This window comes from Chenopodium album, chromosome 24 (genome assembly GCF_948465745.1).
Source record: "Chenopodium album chromosome 24, dcCheAlbu1.1, whole genome shotgun sequence".
NCBI lineage: Eukaryota > Viridiplantae > Streptophyta > Magnoliopsida > Caryophyllales > Amaranthaceae > Chenopodium > Chenopodium album.
In genome coordinates this window covers 4,250,578-4,273,446 of record NC_137857.1, presented here as the reverse complement: position 1 = coordinate 4,273,446, position 22,869 = coordinate 4,250,578, and the positions used below count along the sequence as shown (strand labels likewise).

General features: G+C 33.6%; 2 protein-coding genes and 1 long non-coding RNA gene across 4 annotated transcripts; all 3 read left to right on the top strand.

Annotated features, from left to right (window-relative positions):
* Positions 1 to 2,784: 2,784 nt before the first annotated feature.
* On the top strand, positions 2,785 to 8,618 carry LOC145611325 (uncharacterized). Of its 2 annotated transcripts, XR_014106350.1 has the most exons (4): positions 2,785 to 4,478; positions 5,488 to 5,674; positions 5,886 to 6,062; positions 8,373 to 8,618. It is a non-coding gene; the product is annotated as an uncharacterized LOC145611325 (long non-coding RNA). The 2 variants fall into 2 exon arrangements; XR_014106349.1 differs by having other exon boundaries at positions 2,785 to 5,674.
* A 2,034-nt stretch (positions 8,619 to 10,652) lies between these two features.
* Positions 10,653 to 11,274, top strand: LOC145610298 (histone H2B-like). The gene has a single exon (XM_081665620.1). The coding sequence runs from the start codon at positions 10,732 to 10,734 to the stop codon at positions 11,155 to 11,157; it is 426 nt and encodes a 141-aa protein (XP_081521746.1). The 5' UTR covers positions 10,653 to 10,731; the 3' UTR covers positions 11,158 to 11,274.
* A 3,904-nt stretch (positions 11,275 to 15,178) lies between these two features.
* On the top strand, positions 15,179 to 21,980 carry LOC145611086 (26S proteasome regulatory subunit 10B homolog A-like). Its single transcript, XM_081666325.1, has 10 exons — positions 15,179 to 15,407; positions 17,802 to 17,921; positions 18,449 to 18,585; positions 20,238 to 20,399; positions 20,529 to 20,615; positions 20,710 to 20,796; positions 20,879 to 21,016; positions 21,134 to 21,325; positions 21,423 to 21,521; positions 21,784 to 21,980. Exons 1-10 carry the CDS (start codon positions 15,311 to 15,313, stop codon positions 21,856 to 21,858), a joined length of 1,194 nt encoding a protein of 397 aa, XP_081522451.1. The 5' UTR covers positions 15,179 to 15,310; the 3' UTR covers positions 21,859 to 21,980.
* The last annotated feature ends 889 nt before the right edge of the window (positions 21,981 to 22,869 follow it).

Below are 22,869 nucleotides of genomic sequence, written 5' to 3'. Positions count from 1 at the left end.
GCCTTGGCCCAATTGACTTGCCTTGTGGACTGATCTTGACTTTAGCATAATTGGAGAGTTGAACCTTGACCTTGGGCTTTTAATTGGATCATTTAATGACTAGGCCCAATTGGACTAAATTGGACCCAAACAGTAGCTAGTCTAGCCTGTAGCTACAACACTTGAAGACCTCTTTGATCACGAAAGTGGCAAACCAGAACTTCTGTTAGTTCTAACTTATACATCTAAACTAGATTGCTAGCAGGCAACTTAGCTTGAGTATTTGATCAAATTATGTGATGAGTCTGATGATACAACTATGGTTGTGATTGAAGCAAACTAAGCTAGATTACACTCGAGCTGCAGCCTCAAGTAGAACCAAACAGCCACAGTGCCAAAGAATGGGTATTTAAACTTTTGGTAACAGTTTTAAGATAGATCATCCCAAGTCCTTTTTGCTGAAGCTAAGGGACTAATTAGACGATTTTTTAAAGGAGATAATTGTTGCAAGTTTCATGTATGTGTGCTACTTGAACTACTTGGCTCATACATGACCTCGTTATTGATCCCACCCTCATCATGCATCTCTTCCTCAAATACATCTCTTTTTGCCTCGAAGTCGTACACTATGATATCCCAGACAATTACCTCTAGTCCCTTTTGCAAAAATTTATCTCCTATACTATTTTTTTATTTATTTGCATCAAGAGGTTCATAATTGGCATAAGGGTCATACTGATCTAGCTTTCCCCAGTGTGTCTAGGATTCGTTCTAAGGATGAATTGCATGCTTTAGATGGATGTTTATGCTTAATGATATATACCAAAGATAATGAATCGGATGTGTGGGTTATGAAGGAGTATGGTTTTAAGGAATCACGGGCTCAGTATTTTTAAGCCTTTGCATTCACCTTTACTTGATTTTTACAAGGATGGTCATAAACATATAAATTTCTAGTAAGACATATTGATTGTCCATTTGAGTTAAATAAATGTAGACATCTCTGGTTCAATTTAAGGGACAATACCGCCAAGTCAGTTCCGGATTCTATGCTTTGGGGTCTCATTCTTTGTGTTGGTAGCCTTGTTCCGGTTCCTAATGGTGTAGCCGTGTAACCTGTGGCATGATACTCCTTCATTTGTTACAACTCTAGTTGATCAGATCACTTATTTTTTCCTTATAACTCGTTGTATTGTACGCTGAAAATCTAGTTCTTGCATTGTGAAGATGTGGGTGACTCTGTTGAGCACTTGAGCTTATTTTATCCAATATACTCTCTCCGTTCCTAAAAGTTCAACTCACTTTGCATTAGTGCGGTTTCCAATGAACATCTTTGACCATGAATATCTTCAGCTATGTATAAGTGAAAATCATAAAAAGTTGATATTTGAAAACTTTATAATATGGGGATCGGAATCTAATAAGATTCCTCATGCTAATTTATTTGTATTACGTAAATCATAACATGCGGTCAAAGTTATTTTATTTTGACCACATGAATAGTGAGTCGGACTTTCAGAAACGGAGGTAGTACATTATTGCAATTATGTTTGATCGATTGTCTTTTATTTAATTGAAACTAGGTTTAGTTTAAATGTGTCCAAAGCGTGTTTTTTTTAAAAAAAAAAAAATTATATTAAACATTTTATATACTTATTTGTGTGATTTTATTTAGCTTATATCTTGAATTAATTTATCATAAAGTAAATAATGGATTTATTGTTCATTCATAATATATATAGATAAAATTATAGTGTCAAAAACTAGATTTTTTTACTTAGGGTTCTTTTGGCATTGCTGTGGTTTTCTATTTTTTGGTTTTTTGGTTTTCAAACTTATATGATATAAGTCATATAATTAAACAAAAATTAGTCAAAATTATTTAAATCATGATAATTTTGAAAACTGACAACAGAAAAGTGAAAACACCTTTTTCTTGTTTCCTTTTTTGGTTTTTTGTTTTCAAAAAAACAGAAAACTAAAAACAGAAAACGATGCCAAACAAGCCCTTAGTAATTGGTTCTTCTAAAATTTCATTCGTTTATTTTGCTTATATGACAGTTAAATTATTAAATTATATAAAAAATACAATTGGGGTTGATAGGAGTGAAAGTTAGAAAAATACTTTTATAGAAAAATAGAAAATAGCTATATAGTGAAATTAAAATTGCATGATTGATTTGAACTGATATTAAATTGAAACTAAATTAATTTGAATTGAGATTTAACCGAATTCGAAATGACCTGATTTAAAGTCTATTGAATCCATTTTTACCCAAATAAACCCAATTAAATCTAAATCCGAATCCGAGCTTACTTGAACTCAATATGACTCGACCCGAATTTGACTTGACCCGAATTTGATTTGTACCTGACCATACCTTGACCTACCCTCGAATATAATTAAGCTTGACCTGACTTGATTTGGTTTGTTATGATAAAATGACCCGTCATTACCCGACCCATCGTGTGTCAACCCAAACTCCATTTGGGTACCCGATTTGACACTTCTATCGAGTATTCTGTATTATTTCTTGCACTTCGCTAACTCTTCCACTTTAATTGTAAAATTCAATTTGTTTCTATTTCAAAAAAAAATTTCAATTTGTTTCTTTGGTTGTTCAATTAAAAATGTGGCGCCTCATCCTTACCGCTTATAAAAATCTTTAAAAAGAGAGAAGACCATCGGAACTGTTCATTATGAACAGTAGGCCAGTGTGCTGACGGTTTTACCCTCGGCTTGGGAGATTATTTGCGGCTCTGCCATTGTATAGTTTTCTCATTTCCTTTCCACCTCATATTGCATTCCCGAATTCCCTCTCCATCACTCATCCATTTCCGTTCTCTCTCTTCCTACTCTCTTTCTCTTTCCTCTTCTATTTTCCTTCCACTTGTAGTCTTCCATTGAAGCTTATTCCGAGTTTTCCATTGAAGCGTGCTCTGAGCTTTCTATCTGCGTAGGTATGATTGATTAAGTGTGAATTCGTAATGGGAATCCTGATTTTTTTTTTTTAATTTTTTTTTTTTATGAATTCGTAAAAGAGGTTCTGATTTTTGTTAAATTTGGGAAATGGGGTTTTTAATGTTGTTGAAATTGGGTTTTATTTTTGTTGTTTTCTTTGATAGTACGAGCTTTGTTGATGCTAAATAATGGTTTTAAATGTGATTTCTAGGTTGGATGTTTCTGTTGATTTGGGATATGTGGGTTTTATTTTGCTGAATTTGGGAATTAGGGTTTTGATTTTTTTTCACAATGAGAATGGGGGATTTCTGGGTGATTGGTTGAGCGTTTTCGGTGCTAGATTATAATTCTTGATGTGATTTCTGCTTTCTGGGATGGGATTTTGGTTTATGTGTAGATTTTTGGATCTGAATATTCAATCTGACCACCTTTAACATGGCCCGTTGTGTCTCTATGAGCTTTGTTGTTCTCTCCGTACCAAACCCAATGAAGAGCAGTTGTTTTTTTTTCCTTTTTTAAATGATTGTTATTTTCTGGAATTTCTGCGAACAGATATTAAGCTTAAAGCTTTTTACTTTGTTTTCTTTGATGGGGCTGCTTTAATTTTTGTTAAGTAAATGGTATTCGTCAATCTCACTACTTTCATGTTTTTTCAGGCTCAGGCAAGTAAAATTACCCATTCATGCCAAGAAAATTCATCTAACTTCTAAATATTTTCCTTGTGAAACCGTGAGAGAAATCACTCCCATTTATGCTCAATTTATCTTGTTTATTTTCTTTTATCAAAGGTGATTCTTGGGATCAGTTTGTTTTTTTAAGGGGTTTTTTTTCTTGTTAATATAAGAGATATTTCATAGTCTTGAAATGAAAGAAGCACATCTTTGGCACACTTTCCAGTTTCCACATAGAATAACATTAATGCGTCTATTTGGCATGGTGTCTAAGTAAGTGGGTACAGGCCTGAAAGCCTGGCCTTGTTTAGAAATTGGCACTTGAAAAGGCCTGGAATTCTATAACTGTGTGTTTTCCTGTTTAGTAGCTTTTTCACCCCTTGATGTTATCAATTGCTCGGCACAATTAGGTGTTTGCTCCCATCCTTTCATGATTATAAGTAATGCGTTGCATTGGATGAGACATTAGATTAGGCTCTCTTGCTCTGCTTAACCCTCCAAAATTACTAGAAAAAAAGAATAAATAAAATTGTGGCATTTTTGTAGATTAAATTGGACTCGAGTTTTGATATGTTTTCTTTCTCCAAAGCCTATTTGACATTGTAATTTTGATGCGCCAATGTTATCTCTTAATGTGTTGATTTTAGATCTGCAATAGAATTACTTTCTGAATAAACCAACCATTCATATCTGTTATAAGTGGCATTGTACTTCTTGGTGTTCTTGTTGTATGATAGTGAAGATGAAAAGTTAAGGTGTGGATATTCAAGTTTCTGGGAAAAAGAGAGCTAGCATACAAGATTTATTTTTATGTCAAAATATCTAATATAATTGGAAGACTGTGTGCCTCTTCAAAATATTTGATGGTAAGACATTCTATACTTGACTTACAACTCGCTTATTAGCATTCTGTTTTTGAAGAATTTGAACTATATTAATGTCCATGTTTGTATGCATCTTGCAAATCTCTATTACATTTTAGCTTTTATTACTTTAAAATGTCTCTGACATTGAAGCTGTATTATTTTTGGCTTGTTAGTAATCTTAGTATAGAGCATATCTTTATTTAAGAAATGCTCAATTCAACTGTACTAGCTATAGCATGAAATTTTAGGTTGATTAATACAATCTAAGATAATATTCGAAACACCCTTCATTTTCTTATAGAGTTTTTACCTATGTGAAATTTTCTAAGGAGATTGTATTTATCATTTTCTTATACAACCCCAACTCCTAAACAATACTATCTATACCATGAAATTTTAATTAGGAGACATTATTAATCATAACACAGCTACTCATGAAGGAAAAATAGTCACTGTTAGGTAACAAACAATAGTGTGAAGGCTATCTAGCTCACTAGATAATTATCATAATTTATAGCATGGTGATACATTATATAGTTTTGCCTCACTTTAGATAGTCGTTGTTGCTGTGTACTCTGATCATTCATCTTTCCCATGACCATAATTTGAGCACTATGGCCCACTTTTTTTTTATCTTCTTTTTTTTCCAAGGGAAATAGTTATAATTAGTGGAGTTTTGGTAGATTATATGAGTGATTTTTATCGATATTTTATAGTGAGTCATTTTATGCGATATTTGGAGTCTAATGATAATTACATCAATTTAGAGAGACTAAAATCGCCATTTTACCTTCTAAAGATCAAGAAACATTGAATATTAATTTATTCACAAATTTATCATAGCTTATGAAGGCTTGTGTGTATAAACACTACCCTTTTTCTTGTTCAAGAATATGTGAATTTTCTTTTTTTGGCGGTATGTGGTTGGTTAATACTTAAGATTTTATTATAATCATTCTGCATAAGATTCAAGTACTAATTTGTTCAGTTTTTTATTTGGAGTTTAAAGCTGTTATTGGTCCTGCTACTGTTGGAGTTATGAGAGCAGGAGCCTTCAAGATTGGTGACATCGCTGGGACTATTGACAACATTGTCCAGTGCAAGCTTTACAGGCCTGGATCAGTTGGATTTGTTTCTAAATCATTAAGTGGCTTAAAAAGTTCTGTCCGTGCAGTTTCAAGCTTCTCGATAATGAGGTAGGCGTTTTTTTTTTTAATTTTATAATCTGGCCTTAATTTGAAGTTCCATGATCGGTTTTCGCTGTTGTATGGTGGCATGTCTAATTGATAGTATAACGTAATTGCACGTGTAACCCACGGACTATATAAGGGTATTTGATTCTTCAACATTTTCCATGTTCATTTCGTAGCTTAGACTTCAACTAAGTGTCTTTAAACTCTTTCTTAGGTATTGCAATTGGAGGAGATGTGTTTCCTGGATCAACTTTCTCATATCATATCTTTAGGTTTAACAGAATCTCACAGTTACAACTATTTTAGAGTGTCTTGCACTGACTTAGAGGCAACAACACAAAAGGAGGAATACAAACAAAGATAGTGAAAATCAAGGCCACAAAATCTCAAGGTAATGCAGATGATATAATCATTATACAATCTTTAAAGTCAACTGAACTACCATATAATAATTGATTTTTTAATGCAAAAAAGTATAGTTTAACAAAAATGAAGACCTTCAATTTTCACCTTTGCTTCCTTTTTGAATCTGCTTGAAAAGAAATTTGGTGGCAGGTTGTTTTTTTTCCTTCTGCTTTTCTACAATTAGGGGGTTTGCTAATTAGGTTTAATGAGTAAGTAATCTTTTTCATTTTGATCTTGGTGGGATTTGATTATTGATTATTTTGCTAGCTTGGATTCATTGTGTCTTACGTGTTTTTTGGGTGGGTTGGATGTAATATTTAGCTCTTCAATTGACTAGATTATTAATTTAGATTGTATATTATTAATTAATTTATGTGTTCTAAAGCTGAATCGATGATTGCTTCTTCCTTAAATTTTTAGAAATAGGTTGTTGTTTGGGATTTGTTCAATTCAATGTGTCCAATTGATTAAATAATACAATTAGTAATTTGGGATGTATTTTACCTTACTTTTATTCAATTTCTCACTTAATGCAAACCTAAAACTTTGATTCAATGAAAAGTATGTGCACATCTCTTCATAAAAAAAAATAAAAAATAAATAAAAAATAAATAAATAAATAAATAAAAAAATTGGGGGGATTTGCAGATATTGAGAATTAGTTCAATCTATGATGTATATCTATAAGTGTTGTTTCCTGATGAATACTCTTCTTAACCTCTAACCTCATAATGCTACTTAAAATAATTTTATCCAACTCCACCAGTATCAAATGGATGATCAAGCTAATTTTATTTGATAGGATCAAAAGACAGATGTTTAGCGTTGAGCTATATTCCATAATTACCTAATTTAAAATATTGATTGGCATATATATTACACAACGTGATGCTATGATGAATGTTCATTGGTTCATTTCACCTAAAGACTGTTTGTTAGATAATAGTCCAGCCAGCAAATTGTACATAGTATGTAGATTTGTAAATAATGGCTTCAATACGGTGATTTGTGTTGTGATTTCACAATGTGTTCACAACTTGATTTCATAAGTTAAATTTTACTTGGGTGTGCTCATTGATGAGGTTGATGGTGGGGTAAATAAAAATCAAGAGAAATATATACGTAGTATTTGATTTTGGGAGAGAGACCACTTAAAGATCACTTAAGGAAAATAGGGCAATCAGCTTAGGAAAATAGAAGGTACACAACAACAATGAGATGAGGGAAGAAGAGGTAGAAAAAACTTTAAGACAAGTGATAAAAGGATATGGGAAAGCTAACATGAATTGACTTTATAATATCAACAAAACCATAAAAATTAATAATTTATACTTTTGATATCAGCAAAACTACAAAAAAAAATTAAACTAAATAGAGTAGAAAATTTTGAATCTTTTTAAGAGAGCATTATTAGAGCAATAATCTAAGGTATACTATGGTATTCGGCAAACATAGGAAATTTTTCTAAATTTCGCCAAAGGCATTGAATAAAAGAAAATTATTAGATGCTAGATTTTTTTCTTAGGATTGTTAGATACTAGAATTTATTAAATTGGGGTTCTAAGCACTAATTTCTAGCTTGAATGCTTGATGTATTAGTTTTCGGTTAGTAGGTGCACAACCCCTAATTTACTAAACTAATAACGTAGTAGTGTTCTCTAGAAAGTAATACAGCTTTTGGGTTTATTTACACTAATGCACTACAAGAACCTTTATCGGAATAAATGCATGTCATGAAAGTCCAATATTTTAAAATTTCCTTCAACTTAGATTTGGAAAGTACTAACCCCTACCTCCCTTCATTGTAGGTTTTCTTGTTAATTGTGATTGTACTAGAAATCGTTAGATTTTTTCATTTTTTTTTAATGTCTTTATATATATATATATATATATATATATATATATATATATATATATTATTTTTTTGTTTTTTTTATCAGGGCTCCATTAGGTAAGTCATTATTATCTTTTTCATTGCATGTACTTGGATTAGTGAATGAAAATGAGAGATGTTTTGACTTTCGTGTTGATTACTATGCTTATGGAGTGTTTTTTTTTCTTCTTTTTTTCTTTGCTAATATGGGGTTCAGTTTTGGACTTTTGGTTTAATTTTAGATGAATTTCTGAGTTGTAGGGAGTATCTTCAACTTTAGTTAATAAGAAGCATGGGTGATTTTAATCGCTGTTGTTGTTGATGTGTTGTGTTGCTACTTTAAATTGTTGTTGTTGAAATGTTATGTTGTTTGGTTGCTGCTTGTTGCTTGCTGCTTTCCTTATTCTTGCTTTAAATTGCCAGTGTTGTTGTTCTTGTTGTATATTGCTGTTGATGTCCTTGCTGTATATTGCTGCTGATGTTCTTGCTGTGGAGTGTTATTGATGCTAAATTGAAGACTATGGCAGCTCTCTCTAGCTTTAAAAACTTTGTATATTTTTTTTTTGGGTGATATTCAAATTTGTAATTTTGCCTAAGGGCTACAATGTACCCTCAATTTATATTAATGAAATTTCAATTTATATTGATGACATTTACATTAATGATGCACATTATGCATTGCGTAAGCTACTCAAATTGTTGCAAATATAAGTATTACAACCATCAAGGTATTGATTGGTTGGCTTATATTCATATGGATATTTAAAATTCCCATGAATTTATTTTGGACTTCTTTGGTTGGCACAAATGAAAATGAGAGTAATGACAATTTAGTTCAACTTTGACCTTCCTCAAAACATGAAAATTTACTTGCTTTAAGTTAAATCTATTTTCTCCATTATCAACCAAACAAGTTTGATAAACTCTCATGATTTTGATGGAGGCATTTAATTCCTACAAATTGAAACTTCATATGAATTTTCATTTCCATAATAAACCAAACGACAACTAAAATGAAGGAATATGGAGAAGACCCACAGAGAAAATGAGAGTGTGGGAAATTTAAAAGGTGTGAGAATACTTTTTAGGGTGTAATTGTGTAAGGAGATGAGAGTACTTTTTAGAAACTTTTTAAATGTTACGTAGTACAATTTTCTGTAACCAAATGTTATTACTTTTATTTTTTTTAGTTGCAACAGAGAGGAATTATTTGTGAAACATTAAAAAAAATCATTTGTTGCAAATAAAAAGTAACGAAGATAGTATTAATTAATCAACGTTATTCCTAACCGTTATCAGAATATCAAATTGATAAATAACACCTTTAGAATTAAATTTTCAACTTAAGTGTTTTTTTTTAATATATAAATTTTTGTATGCTTAATCATAATCGATAGTTTGAGAGAGAGAAAATGAGAGTACAACCATAATAAAATGAGATAGATATGTGAAACTAAATGGAGGAAGTATATATATATTTTTTTTGAAAGAAGTCCCAAAGGACACTAAATTTCATTAATATAAGCCATACGACATCTACAATTGACAATGAACGATAATGAAAACGAATTTAACAAAATCAAACAAGAATTAATCGGGGAAGGGCTAAGAATCCAAATACATAAATATAACAATTCGGCATATTCTCGATTCGTTGTCTCATACAACTTTTTGAGTGGATTCGTCGTCGCTTCACAATTTTGTAAGAAAGTTAATTCTTGTGCTGATTCCGTAACCCGAATCCGAGCCCTAATCAATAGTAGCCCCGCACAACCGGAGACCAAATTAAGCACAAATAAAACCTTGTATTTCGAAGGAGTACGAAAAACCTTGTCTTTCGAAGGAGATCGAAAAAACCTTGTCTTTCGAAGGAGATAAACCCTTTCTTTCGAGGGAGACATTATTGTAACCTAAAACAAAAGGCTTAAAAGAAAATAAAGATTGGGGCTTTCCACCGGTGAAATCCGATGGAAGCCCCTTGAAAATTGACAATGGAGACTAGGTTTAGGAGAGAGAAGAGAGAAAAGGAGGCTAGGGTTTATAGGAAGTATATATATATAAGTAGAAGTTAATTATAAAAGTTGCATTTTTTTGTTAAAAAAAAAAAAGAAAGAAAGAGGATGAATTTTAACACTTATAATTATCATAAACTTATTAATTAAATCGTAAAAAATACTCCATCCGTTTTTAAATACTTGCTCCATTTCTATTTTTTTACACTATTCATTTGTCCTACTTTGATTAATGTTTGTGATTTATACATAAAAAAAAATATAATCTTGTGAGTACTTGTTGAAATCGTCTTAATGAATAGATTATTAATTTTTAATTGTTAGAATTTATACTTATTAACAATTAAAGATATAATTGATCAAAGATTAGCATCGAAAATATGTGTCAAAAGCTTTTTGCGTTATAATTTTTACAAAATTGGGGGGCGCGCGCGTACCCACAACTAGTAAAAATTTAACATCCCAAATCTGTCTTACATCCATGTCATCAATCCTAAGAAAGACTAAAAAACCAATCAAACATCGCCACGTCCTTAAAACTCCTTCTAATTTTATCCGTCAGATCAAAATTCATAATCAACGCATTTCCAAACGCCACATCATCAATCCGTGCCTTCCCACCTCCTCCAATTAAATCAAAGCATTCTTCCTTATAAATAAAAATCACATCTCAATCCATTTCCTCATAACACCACAAATACCTCTCTTTCTCTCTCTAAAACTCTAACAAACAATCCAGAAACTTCGAAGCTTTCTCTCTCATCTCATCAATGGCGCCCAAAGCAGAGAAGAAGCCCGCCGAGAAAGCCGCCGCCGCCGAGAAAGCTCCGGCGGAGAAGAAGCCAAAAGCCGGGAAGAAGCTTCCAAAGGAGGCCGGAGCAGCCGCCGGAGACAAGAAGAAGAAGCGACACAAGAAGAGCGTCGAAACTTACAAGATCTACATCTTCAAGGTTCTCAAGCAAGTTCATCCTGATATCGGAATTTCCAGCAAAGCGATGAGTATCATGAACAGTTTCATCAATGATATCTTCGAGAAGCTTGCTCAGGAATCTGCTAGGCTTGCGAGGTACAATAAGAAGCCGACGATTACTTCTCGCGAGATTCAGACTGCTGTGAGACTTGTTCTTCCTGGTGAATTGGCTAAGCATGCTGTTTCTGAGGGTACTAAGGCTGTTACTAAGTTTACTAGCTCTTAATTTTAGGTTTTGATTGTGAGTTTTAGGAATTAGGGTTTGGTTGTTGAAATTTGGAATCGAATTATGGTGGTTATTATGTAACTAATTTTACAAATTAATGGAAATGCTTTTGCGAAATTTCTGTGTTATTTGATTTTATTGTTTTTGATGTTTCAATTTCTAATAATTTGGATTTGAATTGTCTGATATTGTTTCGACATTATTCTGCAATTTCTCTGTGAATCATTCTTTTTGGTGAATTATTTAAGTGATTGTTTTTATCTGAATTTAACATTGAAGTGTTAATTCAGTGTTGATAATGATTGTTAAAAAAAATTTGTACTTTGAATGTTTTTGGAACTGGTGAATTATCATTTACCAATTTCTAGGGAGACATTATAATTGTTGTTGATTTCAAGTATGAATGAAATCAGTATTATCAAGCCTTTGCATTTGACCTTAATTGCAGCTCTGTTGCAAGGATGTAATTCTAGTGATACATTATGATTGATTGTTGATTTCTCTGGTTCAATTCGAGGAACTGAATCGTTCGAAGTAGATATCTCTGGTTGAATTTGAGGAATTAAGCCGTTCGAAGTAGATTTCTCTGGTTCAATTTGAGGAATTAAACCGTTCGAAGTAGATTTCTCTGGTTCAATTTGAGGAATTAAACCGTTCGAAGTGGATTGCTCTGGTTCAATATGATGGACAAATGTTAAATTAGTTTGGATTTTTATGCTGCAGATTTCGATGTTATTGTTTGTGTTGGTAGCCTTGTTCCTGTTCCTAATGGTGTAGTCTGTGGGCATGATAATCACTCTGTCGTTTTGGCACTCAGAGGGGGACAAGCAATGAAGTGGTGAGTTTGGATGGAAAGGATCTGACCATGAGTGAATGTTTTAAGTACCTAGGGTCGATCATCCAGAAGAATGGTGACATTGATCAAGACGTGACCCACAGGATTAAGTCAGGGTGGCTTAAATGGAGAGCGGCCACGGGAGTGTTATGCGACCGCAGCATTCCCTTAAAGTTGAAGGGAAAATTCTACAGGACTGCCATAAGACCAGTGTTGCTCTATGGTACAGAATGTTGGGCTTCTAAGAAAGAGCATATTAAAAAGATGGAGGTTACGGAAATGCGCATGTTAAGGTGGATGTGTGGAAACACTTTAAGAGATAGAATCAGAAATGAGGTTATTCGCAAGAAAGTAGGTGTGGCGGGCATTGTAGATAAATTAAGGGAAAATCGTCTGCGTTGGTTTGGACATGTAAGACGGAGACCCGAGGGTGCACCGGTGCGAAGAGTGGAAGAGTGGGACCATGGAGGGATTAAACGAGGAAGAGGGAGACCAAAGATGACTTGGTTGGAAGGAGTGAGGAAGGATATGAAGTGCATGGATTTACGTGAGGATGAAGTTTTGGATCGTAAGGGATGGAGGAGAAAGATTTATGTTGATGACTACACGGAATAATCAAATTTGGTTCATGTTAGCCGACCCCACTTTTGGGATTAAGGCTTTGATTGATTGATTGATTGATCTGATGTTGTCTTAAGTTATGAATGTACTCTCCATGATTCATTGATTTGTATGTTGATTGGATTTATCGAGTTAATGGCTTGCTTACATTCTAAGAAATCGGTTTATTATCTCTGAAAATCTAGTACTTAGGCCTATTTATCTAAAATGCATCATTGTTCTTATGTCTGATCTACTATCTTTTGTTTGATAGAAAATTTACATGTGAAACTAGCATTTGGGAGTTTGTGTAGTGTAATTTTCAGAGTAGCAACTGAGATAAAAGTCGAATAGATTGTATCATGTACATACAGTGATACAGTGAAGATAAGATGTAGTTCAATTTACAGTTGCAACGTATGTTCTGATAGTTGATATGATTGGGCATCACTAATCCTCTCTGCTGATAGTTGAGCAATGATGCATTTTTCAAAATCATTGTTTTTTTTTTTGTTTTTTTTTTGTTTGTTCTTTTGGCTATAAATTCATTCGCTTTTCATGATCAATGCATACTGATCTTACTAGAAATAGTACAAGAAAAAGAAGTTATTGAAGCGGCATGTACAATTTATGAACTTGTTCGGATTGAAGATAATGATATCAAAGCATACACATTCCATTATGGAGCCTCTTAAGTCTTGGAGCGAAGGGCTTCATGTTCACCTTAGGCTTTTAGTCCCCTCAAGGTAATAGCGACTAGCGAGCAAAAACAATCCGTGTAAGTGGCAATTACAATACTAACATGATGTTTTGCCTCTTACTAAGCTAATAAGTGCTCAAGGCAATTGTGACCAGCGGGCAAAAACTTCATTGAATTGAGAAGAAAAAAAAAATCATGATGTCGAGTGTATATTCTAAGTATTTTTTAAAGCAAAAAGTTGTGTTCAAGAAACTTGTAAAGATATTTGCGTAGGAAATGTGAAAGTAGACCCGATTAAAGTTGGCCCAGCTCGAAAAGTGGCGGATTTAGGCAAAATTTTGGGCCCGACCCACAACCCAATTATATATTTTTTTAATTTGGGTTTGGGCAACGTGAAATTATAGTTTTAGTTATAAATAAGGCCCATATTGATTTTCGTTTGAAAACCAGTTATTTTTTGCACGGATCTTAGCCCGAAGTTAAGCCCAAAGTGGCCCTTTTGTTTTTTGGTTAAAGCGCGGCTCAACATGTGACCACATCTATGTGAAAAGCTTATTTTGTTTTTTCACTCTTCAATTTTAAAGGATAGCGTTTTGTCCCATGTTTATAGGATTTACAAATTTCAACTTGTTTAAATATGAGGATTTAAGTTAAAAAAAGGCCTAAAGTTTTGGGCTAGAAGGAGCATCTCTATGCAAATAACGATTTGGGGATATATTATTTTGAAAACAAAACAAAAAAAAAAAGTCTTTTTTAATACTGTATTAGATAATTTTTCAAATAATATGACCGAATCCCATCACTCCATTAGTAACATTTACCCCAACTGGAAGAAAGAGCGTGCGATTTATCCTCTTTAACCACTGTTCTTCTACCCTCTCTCTCCTCTTTAACAGATTATCTTTCACACGCATGGTCGTTCTTCCCTCTCCCTCTAAAATTACTCGGATAATTTTTCTCTCATCTCAAATAATTTTGGGGATTTTTCCTCTCTCTTCTCAATATTTTATCAGTACAATCAGTTTTACAACACAATCATTTTGATATAATATAATCACTTTTTATTTCTTATAATACATTTAGTTTGATATAATCACTAATCATTTTTTAAAATGACATTTTGTTTAATACAATCACTTTTTATTTCTTAAAATCACATTTAGCTTGATATAATCACTTTTTATTTATTATAATCACATTTGGTTTAATATATTCACTTTTCATTTAGTTTAATATGATCGTAAAACTCTTCGTTTACTCCAATTTGATGAAATTTCAACTCTAGTTCTGATCGCCATTGTTGATTTTGATGACCTTCCTCCTCTCATCTTCACATTGTTAAAGTGTAATACAGAGCACATCAAAGGAGGACAGAGGAAAAAAAAAAAAGAAAGAGAAAATAATCTGTTAAAGAGGAGAGAGAAAATCAAAAGGAACAGAAAGAAAAAGCATGTGATTTAAGCTTACAAAAAAAAAAAAAAATAATCTGATAAATCACGTGACTTTATTCGATTCACACAAATGTTAATGTAGACCGAGTTTATTATAGTCTTTATCTTTGTCAAAACTCTAAAAAATTTATATTCATACTTTTGTAAGAAGCAAAAACCAACAAATACCTAGATAAGATAATATTTTGACGGGATAAACATTAATTACACCGATCGACATATAATTTTAACACGTTTTTCCAAATTTTTACCATATTAGGAAATATTATAAAGAGTTATCTAATACCTCGAGACGTTAGTTAGCAAGATCCTTAAATAAATCGTGCATAAACCCACTCTTTTTTTTTTTTTGTTTTTTGAACAATGCATAAACCTAATTAATTTGTAACTTGTGATCTATTAACTTTGGTTTCTTTTGGTCAAAAAAAAAACTTTGGTTTCTCAATTTAAAGCTCTCAATATTTACTCTTCCATTTTGGAGGTTTTCAATTTCTTTCTCTGCAAGTCTAAAAAAATCCATCTCGTTCACTTTCTCTCTCATCGGAAATCTCCGGCAGACTCTCTCTAATGTCGACCGAAGAAGAGGTTAAACGTAAGGCCGCCATTGCCGAGTACAATAAGAAGCTCCTTCAACATCGGGAGCTTGAATCTCGCAGCAGAAAAGGTTTTACATTCTAAATCCCTAATTTTGCTCAATTCATTTCTAGTTTTTATCAATTTTAGGGTTTTCAATTTGCTCCTAGTTTTTCTGTCTTTTATCTGTGTTTGTTTTGCATTTACAACAGCGAAATTGTATGGATATATATCTACTTTGGCCTCAAAGCAGTGTAATTGGATGAATTTGTAGTCGTATTAGTTAGATTATGCGGCGAGGATGCATTATCTAGTCAAATCGAAGTGGCATTTGACAAATTTGAGTTCAATTTTCGATTTTATGTTTGAATTTGTGGAATTGTTTTTAAGTTTTGTGATTCCTGGCAATTATTTCCGTACTTAATCATAAGATTCTAGTGGATGTGACACAGATAGTTCGTTTTCGGAGAAATTTAAGTGAATTTCTGTAGTTTATTAGTTTATATAAGGCTTACTTCTGGCTAAAATTAAAAATTAGCTTATGCTAGGACTGTCCATTGCAATGTTCATTGCAAGGTATGGGACTGAAGTCCCACATCGGTCATATGGGGGGCTGATGTGGGATTTATATAGGACAATGGGCTCTCCTCCCCTTGAGCTAGCTTTTGGGGTGACTCTCCGATTGTCCTATATCAAATCTTCAATAGATGTAATATGAATTTGTGCTGCGAATCTGCAATAGGGGTGAAAGTTCGGTTTTCGGTTTGGTTTTTTGCCCAAACCAAAACCGAACCACCATATTTCGGTTTCTTAATTTTGCATTCTGCAATAAGAACCTGCCTAGCAAGAAGGCTGCTTTTTTTTTTTGTTTTTGTTTTTGCTAAGTCTAAGTCTTAGTTAAGCTGTTTACATTAATGCCTGATCAGCACTTTAACTAGCATCTAGAGAACAATCTTGGTGCTACTTGAAGCACTTTATCTCCATCCATATGAGTGAAGCTGTTTATAATGTGATTGTGTATACGGAAAAGTTTCAGAATTTTCAGCACTAGGGGATGCACATAGGGGTCATAAAAGGTTGTATGGAACCATATAAGTCCACTAGTTAGTCACATAAAGGGTTAGGATGTCCTTGAGTCAATGATGGGAGATGTGTTCGAAAACCGATTAAATTGATGGTTTAACCACCCAAGTGGCCTCCTTTGGTGTCATGGGGTCCATGGGAAACTATTTGACCTCTAACCTTTTTGAGTCTGAAAAGCCCAAAATTCTCTGAGATTAAAGGTTATAATACACGCTTTCTGAGCAATTTTGAGAAATTTTTCCGAAATTGAGGCGGAGGTCTCTTGTGGTCATAAATGTTGGTTTGGAAGAATTGGAACAATACACAACCTGTTAGTTCGGTTTAAAGTCTTGAGAATGAGTTTTGTTCTAATGGTGTGGCTATTTCAGTAATTTCACTAACTGGTTTCATTGGAAGTCAAGAATTCATTGGAAGTAAAGAATTGAGTTCAATCACCATCAAGGGACTCACGAAGGTGTTGAGAATCCTTCTGTGGCTTTATTATACCTTGCCTTGTTCTTGGTTGATACTAATTTACATTGGTGTTTTTACTCCACTTTCTTCATTGGGTACTTATTTGAAGTTGTAGTAAATCCTTGGGATGCCATGGACTAATGGTCACTTAACCTTGTTAAGTCAATTGGCAAATCAAAATCGCTTCATAAATTGTATTAAACTAGTCTTTTGGTCAAGCTACATAAATTCATGAATGGGGGCCTCAGTAAGCATTAAGTGAACAACCAATTTGTGCTCGATGCTTTGTGTTTTTTTCTTTTTCTTTTTTTTTTTGGTTCTTGTTTTTGTGGGAGTTTGTTTAGTGTAAACTGCATGCCTTTGACATTCTAATAAAATTTCCCTTCAGTGTTTTTTTTTTTTTTTTTTTTTTTTTTTTTTTTTTTTTAAATTTTTTATTTGTTGAAAACTGAAATTCAAATCAGTGATTACTCCGTATTAAAGTAATTTAGTGAGGGCATTAAAAAAAGAAAAAAAAACGTTATCTGAGGTGGCAATAGTGCTGGTTTTATAGAATAGCCCTTAAGGTTTTTTGCTGGAAAATTAAAATTTTAACCCGTGCTATTTAAAATAACTGAACAAGGGTAATGTGGAAAAACCACAAGTTTCAATTTTTTTGACAGTCATTTATAATATGTAAGATGCCTGGTGACCTGGTTTAAAACTTCAAATAGTGGCTTTGAGTCTTAGTTATCTTCATATACCAGTAATTACCATGACCCAGTGAAGAGGTTTAAAAGAGCTCAGAGGAGGTTGAGTTGTGTGTACCTTTTCATCTTATGGAAAGTTTGCTTGGTATTTATGTTAGTACTTTATTGTATCCTACTGCAGATCAATTGTGATGTCATTTTGTTATATTATGTTCCTGGAATTTTTGCTGTTGCTAACATATTAAAATCTATATTCTCAGTGAAGGAGGAGCTGCGAAGTTCGAAAAAGGAGTACACGAAAACAGAGGATGATCTAAAGTCACTTCAGAGTGTTGGACAGATCATTGGAGAAGTCCTCAGACCTCTTGACAATGAGAGATGTAATTGATCTCTTTATCTCTTTTTTTCCTGTTTTACTGCTAAATCTGATTGTGTTTAATGTTTTTTTTTTTTTTTTTTTTTTTTTTGGTTTATTGCTTTATGGCACCTAGGGTGTGTTGTATTTCTGCCAACTTGATGCGTGAGATTCTCTTCCATTATTAGCAGGATTAGAGTTGTGTTAATTCCACTGAGGTGTCCATGTGTTTTCTATGCTTAGTAGCAGTCTTTTTTATATTTTTATTTAGTTGTTATTGTTATTATTATTATTGTTATTGTTATTGTTATTGTTATTGTTATTGTTATTGTTATTATTTCCCCAAGAATCGTTAGTGAAGAAAATGCTTTTGTTCTATCCAGTGTCCTTTTGCATCATATTGCTCTATTTACCCAACTGTTGTAACTTGTAAGTGTACGTATAATGTCAAATTGTCAACAACCTTTTTTGCCATCTCACTTTTTCTTTCGACACCTAGTACTGACAGATTCAATCTTATATGTGACTGAGCAATGTGTTTATGTGTGCCAGTAATTGTGAAAGCTAGCAGTGGACCAAGGTATGTGGTTGGTTGTCGTAGCAAAGTGGACAAGGAAAAGCTAACTTCCGGAACACGAGTGGTACTTGACATGACTACCCTCACCATTATGCGTGCTCTTCCACGTGAAGTAAGTTTCGCTTCTCTTATACTGTCTGTTTTGTTCTGCTCACATCTGAGTTAGTGTTGTTTTTTTTAAATTGTGCTTAAGGCTATGCATTAGAGAACAAATTTTAATATCTTTGCCAGCTAAGTTAGGCAGGAATGTGCATTTATCACTATTGGAGTTGGTTTATTATATTTTTATGGTAAGTCAAACCATAAATCAACAATAGTGAAAGATTTCAGCTTATCAGAAGGTAAATGATTCCTTCAGGAAGGTTTTGCCCAATTCAATAAATTGAGTGCCTGTTGTGAACCTGTGAAGTGTTGCCGACATCTTAAGTAAGTTATTAGTCTGAGCATCCTCAACGAGTTTCTGCAAAGGTCTCTTATCACTGGCCTTGCCTCTTGGTGTGAGCACTGAGTAGCATCCTCTGCAGATGTACATATATCATTGATTGGTTGGGTATTAGGTAGGATGTATGCGCTGGCTTCACCTATTTATTTTATTAGTATTATGTATAATAGCAGTTATTGTATAAGCACAAATCCACAATGTCAAAGAAAGAGGAACCTATATGAATATACTCACATGCCTATTTGTGACTCTATGCTTGGCTTTATATCAGTGAGAATTTGCTGGTGAATCTGTTGGAGCTACTGAAGGAAAATATTTGAATTCTTCTCTGCCTTAGAAGCCTATCTTCTATGGTGATTCTAAACCAGCATCACTAATATTAGGCTAAAGCATCCATTCCTTCAAAATGCTTTTCTGAAGCTTGCTTATTACAGCAAGATTCTTCCTTTGGGATGCTTCTTTAATGTCTTTCAGTCTTTGTCTGCATTAGGGCATTTTCCTTATTAATCTATCACCTATGTCTTACATGGAGTTGAACACATAAGTAGCTTAGTTCAGTATATACTATATTTTACTCAGATTTAACCAGAGAACACTGAATCTTTCCCAAATTATATGACACAGTAGCTTTATCAAAATTCCTCTTTGTCCTCTACCAATAATTGCCATGTTTCAATGTGTACATGTATAGACTTAAATGTGGCTATCCCAACAGTTAAATTTTAATTGGATCCAAAGAATAGGTGCTCAAGTTTACAAGGTACTATTTAGTTGTGTAATGCTTGTACGCTGTTTTAGCAACTGTGCTTTGGTTGATTTGGCAACTGTACTTTGGTTGATAAGTCCTGACACTGATTCGGGTACAAAATCCTGATTAAATACATCAGCTGGCAACATGAAAAGAAAAGTATTTTGGGCATTTAGTCGTTGGGCGTTGTATTCTTCATTTCCACCTTTTCCTTACTTTCTCTCATCACATGGCTTTTTCTTTCCTTTTAACCTGTTTGGGCTTTAGGCCCGGCCCCACTGTAGCCTGCTTATTGAACCCAGTAGAATTTACTAAAGCAAACTTTAAATAATTTAACAACACACAACTTTTATAAAAATAAAGAATGATAACACAAAGATCACAAAGTCTAGGAGGACTAGGACGGTGTCCTTGTATCCTTAAGTTTCAGAACTGCTGTACCGGACACTTGGATTCGCACTCATAATCGATACTCTTACCCTTGTCCATGTAACTTAGCCTACAAAATACTATAGTTCTGCTTGCCACGTCACTTTGTGGAACTGTATTATTTTCTCACGCATTTCATCTACAGGTTGATCCGGTTGTATATAATATGCTTCATGAGGATCCTGGGAATATTAGCTATTCTGCTGTAGGAGGATTGTCTGATCAAATCCGGGAACTGAGGGAATCCATTGAGCTCCCACTAATGAATCCTGAGCTTTTCATTCGGGTGGGAATTAAACCTCCAAAGGTATGGACTTTTGTGTGGGACTCTACTTTGTTGATTTGTGTCCTTTTTAGGTGTTTTTCATGTTTTGGTTCATTTTGTTGCTCTTTGTTGGGTTGAAACAAAGTTTTGTGTTTATGTTCTCCTTTACAGGGTGTTCTTCTCTATGGGCCTCCAGGAACTGGCAAGACATTGTTAGCTCGAGCTATAGCTAGTAATATAGATGCAAATTTCCTAAAGGTATCAAGGCATTTGGCTTTTAACCTCAAAAACCTTATTTCATTTGTAAGATACTGACGTGTTAATAAATGTTATTTCTTCTCTATTTTTAAAGGTGGTATCGAGTGCTATCATAGATAAGTACATCGGTGAAAGTGCAAGACTGATCCGTGAAATGTTTAATTATGCTAGAGAACACCAGGTGAGATAACAGCATTTAATGTATTTATCACTACATAGGATACTGGTTTAAATGGTCTCTTATAGTTTGTTTCTGTTATCAGCCCTGCATCATCTTTATGGACGAGATTGATGCCATAGGAGGTCGTCGATTCAGTGAGGGCACAAGTGCTGACCGTGAAATTCAGAGAACCCTCATGGAATTGCTGAATCAACTTGATGGATTTGATCAACTGGGCAAGGTATTCTGACTGAAATAATATTGTGTGGAGAAATCTTGTTATGTTGGTGCATTGCAATTGAACGATGTATTCGGGAGTTAGGGACCCCTCTGACCTCATTGTAATTTGTAATTGCAGGTGAAGATGATCATGGCTACAAACAGGCCAGATGTGCTGGACCCAGCACTTCTCCGTCCAGGGCGTCTGGATAGGAAGATAGAGATTCCATTGCCAAATGAACAGTCGAGAATGGAAATTCTCAAAATTCATGCTGCTGGCATTGCCAAACATGGTGAGATCGACTATGAAGCAGTTGTCAAGCTAGCAGAGGTGATCTTCTAATTCGTAGAGACTTGCATATCTTTCTTTGATACCACACCTGAATGGCTGAATCTAATTGTTAAATATGCTCGGTTTTTTTTTCCAGGGATTTAATGGGGCTGATCTACGGAATGTTTGTACTGAAGCTGGCATGTCAGCTATACGTGCTGAGAGAGATTATGTGATTCATGAAGACTTCATGAAGGTAAAGTTTTTACCATTGGAACATTAATATCAAAGCTCACCTTTGGAGTATATACACCCTAGTACAAAAGAGAGGAGCAATAAGCCTAAGCACAATAAATTAACTTTCACTTTCGTTATGCACTCTCCACTAAGCTGTCAATCTCATTATGTGGCTAAAATGATGAAATCAGTAACATGACGTCGCAATTTGACCATTAACGTGGAATTGTGAAGGTATATTGATGTGATTGAATTACTTATGTTGTTTATTTGTTCTGCAGGCCGTGAGAAAGCTAAATGAAGCAAAAAAACTAGAGTCAAGTGCTACCTATTCTGCAGATTTTGGAAAGGATTAGGACTGAAATCTCTTATAGTTCTTTGTTGTATAATGGATTATTCAAGTTGCAACTACGGGTTTTTTTTTCAATGAACATTCGTTAGCTATACAACAAATCAACAATCGCTTGATTTGCTTCTACTCAAGTTCCTTTGTCCTTTCCAACAAAAAAAAAAGTTCCTTTGTTTTTTTTTTTTTTTTTTTTTTTTTTTTTTTTTTTTTTTTTTTTAGGTTCAGATTAATTTTAAATATTTTTTTGTCTTCAATTATTAATCTTATAAAATTATATTCCTTTCTATCTTAGATTCCATCATTTTCCTTGGCGAACATTCAAATTACTAGAGCCACTAAAAAGCCTGGTTGTATTGTAAAAGCTTCCATTACTACAATATTTTCTAATGTTACATTTAACTATGTAATGATATGTCACATACTCACATATAGTCAAAATGTACATTAATATTAATACCAACAAATATTCCAATATTATGAAAAACTTGCATAATGATACACCAAAAACACCAATCTTATATTCCTACAGATTTCAGATTCACTCCCTGTAAATACTTCTGCTTACTTGCAGTGGTTTTTTTTTTGACTCATCTTACTTGCAATGGTTGATTGTGAAAGTTGAAGGTGCTTTTTGTTATGTCTAATTGTCTATGACGTTCAATGTAATATTTGAGGCAGGACTGACGGGAATTTCGTATATTGTAATACTTTCGTATAAATTCGTGATAGGATTCCTGGTCCTCAAACAGCATAATGCTGCTGTAATACACCGACAGTCTCACAAATTTTTGGTATTATTTGATAATCGTAGTATGATTCTTGGTCCTCAAATGCAATGTCTACTATTTTTCGTTATTTTAATTAATAGAATAGGATTCTTGGTCTTTAGTTGCAATGCTTAAAACCGAAGACTGTTTATGAAGTCTTTTCTTTTGCGTGCCCAGTTGGCCAGTTTCCAAATGATTGTTAATTCAATTGGCTTTCATTGAGAATTTCTCCAACTTGCTTAGCTTAGAGT

Coding starts and splice junctions, on each gene's coding strand:
- LOC145610298 (XM_081665620.1), top strand. CDS start 10,732: ATGGCGCCCAAAGCAGAGAAGAAGCCCGCCGAGAAAGCCGCCGCCGCC.
- LOC145611086 (XM_081666325.1), top strand. CDS start 15,311: ATGTCGACCGAAGAAGAGGTTAAACGTAAGGCCGCCATTGCCGAGTAC. Junction 18,586..20,237: donor TGCGTGCTCTTCCACGTGAA/GTAAGTTTCGCT, acceptor TTTCATCTACAG/GTTGATCCGGTTGTATATAA. Junction 20,616..20,709: donor TAGATGCAAATTTCCTAAAG/GTATCAAGGCAT, acceptor CTATTTTTAAAG/GTGGTATCGAGTGCTATCAT.